The sequence below is a fragment of the Citrus clementina genome, unplaced genomic scaffold (assembly GCF_000493195.1).
Source record: "Citrus clementina cultivar Clemenules unplaced genomic scaffold, Citrus_clementina_v1.0 scaffold_7, whole genome shotgun sequence".
NCBI lineage: Eukaryota > Viridiplantae > Streptophyta > Magnoliopsida > Sapindales > Rutaceae > Citrus > Citrus x clementina.
Window position 1 is genome coordinate 16471872 of NW_006262075.1, and position 10495 is coordinate 16482366.

General features: G+C 30.4%; 1 protein-coding gene across 1 annotated transcript; it reads left to right on the top strand.

Annotated features, from left to right (window-relative positions):
* The first annotated feature begins 6139 nt into the window (after nt 1-6139).
* On the top strand, nt 6140-8899 carry LOC18037848 (TPD1 protein homolog 1). Its single transcript, XM_006427733.2, has 3 exons — nt 6140-6232; nt 6468-6563; nt 8470-8899. Exons 1-3 carry the CDS (start codon nt 6163-6165, stop codon nt 8775-8777), a joined length of 474 nt encoding a protein of 157 aa, XP_006427796.2. The 5' UTR covers nt 6140-6162; the 3' UTR covers nt 8778-8899.
* Nucleotides 8900-10495: the final 1596 nt, after the last annotated feature.

The following is a 10495-nucleotide window of genomic DNA, read 5'->3' on the forward strand; positions in this document are numbered from 1 at the left end:
AACTCATGATATAAACTTAATTCATGAATATATAAAATTGACCTCATGCCTATACCATAATCATATAATAATATATGTACCTCATCCAAAAATATATTCAAAACTTGCACAATTCACATCTCATTATACATACATACACTTTAAATATATATATATATATATATATATATATATATATATATATATATATAAACATAAATTAACTTGCTCAAAATGCAAGTAATGAAGCAATGCGTCTTGTGGCCCAACCTCAATTGATTAGAAACTGAACTACACAAAATCCTGTGAAAACCTGGAGAGATGTGGTAAATAAGAAAATAGTGACCTTGCAACTCAGTGAGTGGATATAATCACTACTACAAAAATGACTTTCACTGACACTTAGTTACGGACACTTTACAAAAAGTGTCAGTAATTATGTATATATGCACCATTTTCCGCTTTTGACAAATAGGTATCAAAAGTTATTGATACTAGTGTGTCAGTAAATTAAACATCAAAGATTACTGATACTAAAGTATTAGAGATTAAAAAAATATTAAAACTTGTTTTAGTTCCGACTCGAATTTAAGACCTCTAAGGTTTAAAACTTTAACATTTAGAGCACAAACCATCAAACCCTATTGCATCAAGCCCAAAACAATATTTGATAATATTTACAAACAAAAATTATAAATAGCTACAGCACAAAACCTACACTTAAGCAATTTTCCCCATCTAGCTATCGTTCCTAAACTACATTGCTACCTTGCCTTTATCTTTCTCTTTTTCTTTCGTTTTCCTCTTCTCAATCTTTTCTGTTTTCTGTTGTCTAGTTACAAATTAAGTTCAATTAATCCAAATAGATAATGAAAAATTAAAACTTTGTTTCTTTTTTTCCATTTTCCCAAATTGAAAAACGAACCAAAACCCTAATTGCTTGTTGTAGAAGGGGCTTTTTCTCCAACTAAACATCTAGTGCCTCTACTGGGCAAGCAAGTAAAAACCATCAACAAGGGATGAAGTGGCTACAATAAGTTGCATACTCAAGTAATCTCGTTCTCCCTCACAAGTTAAGTTTGGAGAAAGAACTAAGGGGGTTGTCAGTTGGTAATGACTTAATATTTTATTTTTCGTCAATTTAATTGATGGATTTGTTTTAATTTAGCTTATGATTAATTTTCTTATTTAATTTTTTGGGTTGTTTCAGATGTTGAGAAATTCTACCAATAGTGTGATGCTAATGGGTTTTGTCTTCTATATCTTTTTTCTTTTATTTAATTGTAATTTGAATTTATTTTTTTTCTTATTTTTCCATATTTTTATTCACCGGTAGTCCAAAGTACAAGCATTTCTCTTTCTCTCTCTCTCTGTGACAGACCTAGCTCATGGGCGCTGGCTCGCCGTTCAGTCAGAGTCATCTCTCTTTACTGCACCAGAGTTGAAGTTAGTCCTAAATCGAAACTTCTGCTTACCTGTCAACACAATCCAAACCGTAGCTGCTGAAAATATCCAAAACCCACCCACAAATCAAGACCCAAATCTTCACTCACTCACCACCGACACTCTCTGCCACCAATAAACTCTTCATAACCCAGGAAACCCAAACCCTTGCCGTTAGATAATACCCAAACCCTAGCTGCTTGAAATTAAGACATCCACTATAACTTATTGTCGTGCCAAACAAACCCTAGCCACACTATAATTCGCCATTTCACACACTAAAGAAAACACTTGCTATTGTTCAAAGATCACAGTTGATGAAACCAGGTGTGTCACTATTTTGGGCGACAATGTATTTGGGATTAGATTTCATGGGCAATGATTCTGCCAAGAGAGGCAGTTCATCTATTATATATGGTGCTTGAATCGCGCTTGATTCGCCGTAAGAAGTTGATGTGGTGAGAGACTTGTTACTTCTAGTTTTTGTTGGATTTCTATAAAAGGAAAAAAATAAAGAGAATTTGATTACAATTTTTCAAGTTATGTAGTTTTCAATGCTAGAAAATTTGAGTTGTATATATAGTGAAATTGTCATTGAAATTTAGTTCTTAATTTGAATCATGGGCTTAAACATAGCATTATATGTTAAAAAATACATATTTTGTAAAGATTATCCCCAAGTCCTTGCTAACAGGAACCCTTATGCCTATGCTTTTCATGTTTTTTTTTAATGACTCTAACATCTTTAATTTCTCTATTTCCAAGTTTATGATGCTTACAAAATAAAGCCAAATTTGTTATTATTGCTCCCGTAAGTTCATTTCTTCATGACCTACCATGCCTTTTTACCCTTGTTTTTGATTGGAAGTATGGAATTAATATATATTTCAACTGGTTTAGTAAAAATCTACTCTTAACCTTGTTACTAAATAAATAACTGATTTGTCTTATTACCTGCAGTTAAGCAGTGAATTGTTCACAAGTTAAAAGCAAGCCGCAAATGATTTTCTTGTCCATTCATTATTCATTTATAAGATATGCTTGTTGCTGGTGAAGGAAGTCCATATGCTAGTTGCTGCAAAATGGAGTTTGTAGGTGAATGTTTATGGACTAAAATATATAAGTGCTTGACAGTGTTTTGATTTTAAAATTTTATAAGTACATGAATTGAATTGCTCTTTTGATTTGTGTAATGCAAAATCTGTTATCTTTTTTCCTCAACATGTGAAGAGTAGGTTGATTGGTAGTTGTTTCATGCATGGGTTATTTAAGTCTCTTGAAGATGTTCTGTGTAATGTGAAGCAAATGAGTACTTGGTTATGTTCATATGTTAGACACTAACAATATGGCTTACAAATGAGTGACAATTCGTAACTGACTTAGCAGTGAGATGACTTGTAATGTGTACATGTTATATAGGACATGAGTGATAATTAGACCAATCTTCTATCTTTATCTTTATTCCTCTTCTTTTTTTTTTGTTCTTGAATGTAGGTAATCACATGCATGTTGCCATATTGTTCATTGTCTTCGAATTTTTTTTGCCCTCCAATTGTTTGATAAAATGCTTGAATGAATCTTGGCACTTCATTTCTGGCAGCCCATTTCTACCTATGAGGAGCCAAGGAATATAGAGTTAAAGAGCTTGAGGAAAGGCTTATGGTTTCTACTTGAATCTATATCTATATTGTTTTATATGAATTTGGCTTATTGAAATTACATTCCAGTAGAATAATAAATGGATAATGAAATTTACCTTTGTGATTTTAAAATGGATGGTGTAAAATAATGATTAGCTATCCTTTCCGTAAATAATTTTAATTTACAAAGGCAATACTAATTTATATATATATATATTTCATATGAGGAGTTGTATAGTAGGCATAGGGATTGAGGCTTTGTATCTACATCCATATTTGCATTAAAGTGGTTAGTGTTGGTGTTCACAAGTTGCTTCGGCTTCAAAGATTATTATATAAGTTGAGTAAACAATAGTAATTCATATAATAATGTAGATCAACACTCGTTGAAATATCTTTTTTTTTATTAGCACGGTCTTCAAGATATTAAGAGTCTTCCTGTATAATTTTGGATAAAAGAGTAATATTGTTGGAGCTCATTTAAAGTGCATAAAGTGTTTTGAATTGCTATCACGTGGATATATTAAATGAATGATAATTAAGTAGTTTACAATTTGTTTTTGGTAAATAACTTGCTATTTTAAAATTAAAGTTCAAGGGAATTGATGAATACACCATGAAAGAGCTCTCATGACTTCGTGATCAATGGGCTACGTATGTTGTCAAGTTAATTACAACCTGTAATCGTGAGGTAACGTATGACTAATTTATGATTATTTTTGCTTTTAAATTTCAAGACTTATTTTTTTGTGGTGTACTAATTGATTTAATGTACTTGTAGGTGGGAAAACAAATGAAGCCACATATGGATATTCAATGACATTATTGAGCATATTCTTGTTGGTTAAGGTTTTTGAAACTTGATTTTGTACTTTGTTAATTTAAGTGATGTGTTTGCGATGTTTATTATGTGAATTGTGTTGTAAGATTCAATATATTTAATATATTTTTAGTTTTTTTAATTGTAAAATAAAAAGGAAAAATATAATTAAAATAAAAATACACTATTAACCAAATGCAGCATAACATCACTAAATACTAATATATAAATCACTGACATGTAAATAGTATTGTTAAATATTAAAATCATTGTGTTATTATTTTAATGATACCGTAGTAATACAAATTATTGACATATAAATAGTATTATTAAATATTAATACTATGATATCATTATTTTGGTGAACTATAGTCACAGGACTTACTGACACAAAAATCACTGACACTAACACAATTAATAAGTGTCAGCAAAAGTAATTACCGACACTAAATTGGTGTCAGTAAAACTCATTTTTCTAGTAGTGAATTATATACAAAAAGAAAGTAGTGCACTATTGCTTATGCATAATTGTATAACATAATTCCATACTGAACATATTTACATAAGCAAACATGAAATCATACAAACATCCATGATAAAACTGCACTAAATAGTATGCAAGGAATTTAACTCTCAATACTCGCTAATATCATCGTTGCATGGGTAGAGCGGGGGAGAAACCTCTTATTACCAAGCAGAATTTAATTGCATCATAGTGGCCGAGTAATTTAATTCTCAATATGCATGCGCAGAGTCTATGGGGAATGTTACACATATGGTAACTGACAATGACATTCCATGACTCAATGAAACATATAATATGTATACATATAATCATAACATGATATTAAATCATACTATCAAACATAAATGTTTCGCAGAATACTTAATATTAATAATAGTATCTACTGACATATCTTGATTCACTCCGGAGTTCGTTATGGGTTCTTGAAAAATCCTAAAATACAAGATTAAAAAATTAATTGTTAGAACTGATATGAAAACTGATGCATATCATGAAAACTGTAACATAATTGCTCAAACTTCATAAATCTTACCGACTAATTCACTGAATATTAATCTAACTACTCAATTCCGTTTCTTGTAATGTTTCCTCTTAATTTTGCTTTTCAACTTCTTTTCCACTATGGGCTTCTTAATTCCTTTCACCCTTTTCCCTTTCTTTTTTTCTATTTTTCTTCACTCCCATCTCCTCTGTTTTCTTTTATTTCATTTATTCTTTCTTTTTCTTTTCTTTTTCTCTCTTCTACGCTCATCTCTTTCTTTGATCTCTGTTTTTATCTCGGCTTTTCAAAATGAAATATAGACAGATTGCTTTCAAATTCCTTAAACTTTATATATAAACCAAGTGAAGCTAGCATGTGAAATTGATGAGGCAAGAATGTCAATAAGGTGGTGAAGGATGCAGATGAAACGGTAAGCATGCATGTGCTTGTTTTTATGAAGTAGGTACCTGATTGCCTCTTAATTAATAAGGCACGTATGCTTCTTAAAGCACAAGCGGTGCATGACACTAGGCGACTTTCTTACTTATATTGAAAGTTTTATTAGAAAAGTTTGAATGAAGTCTAAATAAATAAAATTAGGGTTTTGGGTAATTTTTAAAATTTTATTAAGAGTCTATGTGTTTTAGTCTTTTATTTCCATTATAACTGTGATATAATTTCTTCTTTAAGTTAACTTAGTGATGTAGGTTTATTTAATTATAAGTAGAGTGGTCTTATTTTTATTTTCACAACTTTTTTTTGATTAATAAAAAATCCCTCTTTATAATTCTCTTTAGCCTTTAGGATTAGCTATAAAAATCTTTCTTATAGAGCCATTTAATTTAGGATATCATCTAATCTCGCTTAACGGGTAATCAAAATCTCATTGAGTCGTTCGGATTAGAACTATATATAATCGCACTTCAATAGAGTGTAACCTAATCGCATTGTCTTGTTCCGATACTAGAATGATATTTATTGTTTATTTACCTTATCAACCACTTCTGTTACCTGCTCCGTGACATTCTTTCTTCAAATCATCGATCATAATTATTGACTATCGAGAATCTAATTATTAAGGAAAATAAAAATTTTTTCCCAAAACATGCACATCAATTTCGGTTATGAAAATACCCGTAAATAGCCAATTATTATTTACGTTATTTTAATTAATTGCATTAATTGATTTGTGGCATGTGCGGCTATATAAATAACCAGATTTGCTCCCTTAATCTGCATGCATTGTAAGAATTTGTAGCAAAAAAAATTAAAAATGGCATCACAAAAGTTTCAAACGGTTGCCCTCATCCTCTTTCTCGCTCTCTCTCTTGAAATTATTTGCGGTATGTACTCTGTTTCACTTAATTATGTTTTCTTAGTGTTATTTTTTTAAAATAATTTTTACATACTTAACTGTTTTAATCGTATGCAGATGTGAATTTTGACTTACAATCTTGTCTTAAATATTTTAAATTCTCATACAGATGTGAATTTTGGTTTGCAGTGCATAACAATCTTATTGTTATTTTCTTCTTTGTTGTTGTTGTGACCTTATTCTTCCTAAACTTTTTGTTTCAGGCCTACAGTACAACGAATCTTCAATTGATTCAGAAGCCTTAATTTCATTTCAAAATATTACCTTGCCTATTTTGCCTCATAAACTTTTAAATGCTGGTGAGTCATATACTTATAATTCTATCTATATGTATATATAAATGTATAGGATTCTAAAGTTAATTAAAATTTGAAAAGCTATATTATTAAATCATATAACTTAATAGTTTTTTGGGTTTTAATAATTAAGTTTATGATCCTAAGTTAAATCAGTACATTATATAAATGTACTGATTTTGTACATTTGTATATATTGTTTGATAGTGATTATTATAATTTTTCATAAACGGAAACAGCTACAACTACAAAACCAAACCTTCACGCAATGTAAATAGATTTTAAGACTAGATTCGCAAATGGACATTCGTTAACCGATGGACATTGAATTGACTTTGGCACAAGAAGGAGTCGTAACTTTTTTAGGTTTATAGAGTCAAAGGGTATTATAATAAAAAAGGGATCTTGGTGTCCCTTATTAAAAACTTGGTAGCCTTTGTGATTATTTCACCAAATCTTAGGATATGTCCTTTTTCCTAACATAAAATGTAATATGTAAATTGAGAAGGATAGTACCAAAATATGCATAGAATTGGTAAATTTTCAATTCAGTTCATTTTTTCCTTTTTCTTTTTTTTTCGGGACAAAGCAATTCCACCCTATCTATAAAAAAGCCACATGCTTCCCCTTAATATCTTCTTTAATAACCAAGAATAATATAATAACCTTTAGAACCATAAGGGGAAACCAGGAAAACCCACTGCAAAATGGAATAATAAGGTTTCATAAATAACCCGACCAAACAATTAAGCATCATCATTGCAAAAGCTGGCATTGTAAGAATTTGTAGCAAAAATTAAAGATGGCATCACAAAAACTTCATATGATTGCCGGCATCCTCCTCTTTCCCGTACTGTTTTTCGATTCTTTTTCTTTTGTATTGTTTTCGTTTAATGTTGTTATTATTGTCATATTAACTTTTAAATACTTACTAATTTTTTTTCTAATTTTTTTTTTTCAGTTTAAAATGACTTTGTGATATTATTAAAAGATTTTATAGACTGCTATACAAAAAATAAAAAAAAACTATATATATATAGACTAGTTTTTTGGTCTAGGATTTTAAAATACGGGAAAATTCAAAAAAACACATAAATTATGTGCTTTAAATTTTAAACTTTTTAAACCCCACGGTTTTAAATTTTTCCCTGATTTTCTCACACTTTAAAATTCTAGACAAAAAAACTACTGATATATAGTTGTTCCTCTCTCTCTATATACGTGTGTGTGTGTGTGTGTACATATATGCTGGCACCCTTATTTTTTTCATGACGGCGCCCTCATTTTTTTTATGCAGGCGCCCTCATTTTTTTTTCTTGTGGACACGCTATTAAGCCATATAACTTTATAGTTAATTAAATACTGACTCTATTAAACCATATGGCTTTATAGTGCATCCGCATGAAAAAAAAAATAATGGTGCCTGCATGAGAGGGAATTATTTTTTGTTGCGAACTGAGGTTGATTATTAGAATGTGAATTTATTGATTATTAAAAATGGTTTTGTAGATTGCTATAAAAAAATAATTTCTATGGAATAATTTTCTAATGAGGACATCCTCATTTTAGCATAGTGAGGATGTCACTAATAAATTAAAAAAATTAGATATAGATTTTAATACACTTACAGACAAAAAAAAAAATTAAAATTCTTCAATATATTAAAATATGAACTTATTTCATATTTTAATCGCATCCTCACTTTAAGTAAAGATATTTTTATTAGAGAAGAAATTTATATATATACAGCATTTTATTTTGTCGCTGACTGAGGTTGATTTATGGCTAAAAAAGCCGTTGCCGAGCCTAAAAATTTACAGTTTAAGGCGAGGCAACTCCTATATTGGGAGTATGACTCCTTTTGAATTAGTATATTTTGAATCTCAAAGTTCATATTCTTCATTTACAGGAAACTGTTCAGTAGGCGATATTCAGATTTCCCAAAGCCAACTTCCTGGACGAGGTGGACTTCCAACTTTTATAGTGGAAGTACGCAACATTTGTCCCACAAGATGTGATATTGCCGAAATTCACCTAAATTGTGCAGGATTCAGCCATGAAAACGTCATTGATCCTAAAATTCTTATGCATTCCAAAAACTCAAATATTTGTATCATCAACAACAATCAACCATTAAAGTTTCGAGCTGCGGTCTTGTTCGAATACAGTACCAACTTCATGTACAAATTCTCAGTTGCTTCAGTTGAGTGCGTATGATGCAATCAAATCATGAAGTTATGTTCAGTTTTCTTTGCTGTGACAAGTCTGCAATATTTTGTGGAATAGAGTGATTGAAACTAATAAAATTTTGGCCTACATGCCACATTATTGTGTTCTTATTCTATTTGCAAAAGTAGGTAAATTAGAAATTAAAAAATTGTCATATTATTTTATTTCTCAGTTCCATATTATCTAAATTGCAATGTTATCTTATTTCTATTTCTCAGTTCCATTTCATTTGAATAATGGCTTATATTTGGCTTAATCTACATAAAATTAAATGAAAATCCTAAAATATTTGAACAAGATAATTGTTTGATGAATTATGATCAGTTCATTCAGTTGCGAAAAACCAGAGACTTATGATAGATCATGACTATAATCGATATCAATTCCTGTATTAACATTCTTATAAAATATACAGTAGAGCAAGCAATACGAGAAGAAATTGCTTATTTCTGTATAAAATCTCCAACGCGATTCACTCTTTTCCTATACTGGTGCAAATAATCTGAATTTTTTATTTTTTTAATATCAAACTTTGATCTAAACCATTTTCTTAATAAAACCATTATTGAATTTCAAACATTAGATTTTTATTTTATATACCCTATAAAATCTTCAAATAGCCTCAAGAACCTTTCTTGGGAATTTTAATTTTCGGTCATTCATAGAGAAATGTAGGATATAGAAAATATATAATCGTGAGATAAGAGAGTTAAGAGATGAATTAAGCAGAGCAAAGAGAACATTTTGAATCTTGGCGTTAGTATAAGATGTCAAGAACCTCTTGCATCCCCGCACTGCTTGATTCAAATGGTTCTTACAAATGCCTTTGGCGGTTGATCACAATTTAATGTGTTACCCAAGGGTGTTCTATGTCAAACTCTATTTTCAGATTTTGTGTTGAACTATTCTTCTATGGATATTTGGCAAATGTCTTTGAAGGCTTTTGACACTCTTCGGAGGATTGATCTTGAATTGTTTTGACAATTGTCATGCTTTATGTGGCTGTGTGGTTCTCTAGGAATAGACAACACATCTGCAGATGTGTCGTTGATTCTGTGCATAATATAGTGGGTTTGGGTGCTTTGCTGAGGTAGAGGCATGCCCTATTCATATTCACACTGCACCTGATACAGTTTTCTCACCATTTGTTGTTGAGTCTAATTGTAATTCTGTAGTGCATCTCCTTAATCACTCCTTGATACTGCAGATTAATGAAAGATTCTCTTTTGCTTTAATAAGGGGGGAAAAAAAACTCTTTTTTCAAAATTGACTGTTAAAAGGCTTAAAAGCCATGCCCATAGATCATAATCTATGAATGTTTATTTTTAAGCAATCGATCCACAGTTGGGAAAAATTTTTATTTTTAAGCAATCGATCCACAGTTTGGAAATGACCAAAATAATAATAATAATAATAATTGCACATGCTTGGCTAAATAAATGAAAGGGTCAAGGGGCCCAAAATCATACTATAGTTTTCCTAGATACAAACATTTGTAGTCTACACAAAGTTCTACCGATGGAGCATTAAGCTGGGAAGTCTGCTAACATGAGATTAAAGGGAATAAGAGCCCTTATAGGCTCGAGCTTATTTTCTCAATATTTGTGGAGGTCATAAGTACCATTGGTCAACAAACCTAATACCAAAATCGTGTTATGGTAAGTGACAGTTTCATATGTTTTATCTAAGTGCTTCTAAGTGCTTAT

Excerpts from the sequence above, each read along its gene's own strand:
- LOC18037848 (XM_006427733.2), top strand. The coding sequence starts at position 6,163 with ATGGCATCACAAAAGTTTCAAACGGTTGCCCTCATCCTCTTTCTCGCT. Across the intron at positions 6,233-6,467 it reads CTCTCTTGAAATTATTTGCG|GCCTACAGTACAACGAATCT; the intron begins GTATGTACTCTG and ends TTTTTGTTTCAG. Across the intron at positions 6,564-8,469 it reads TCATAAACTTTTAAATGCTG|GAAACTGTTCAGTAGGCGAT; the intron begins GTGAGTCATATA and ends CTTCATTTACAG.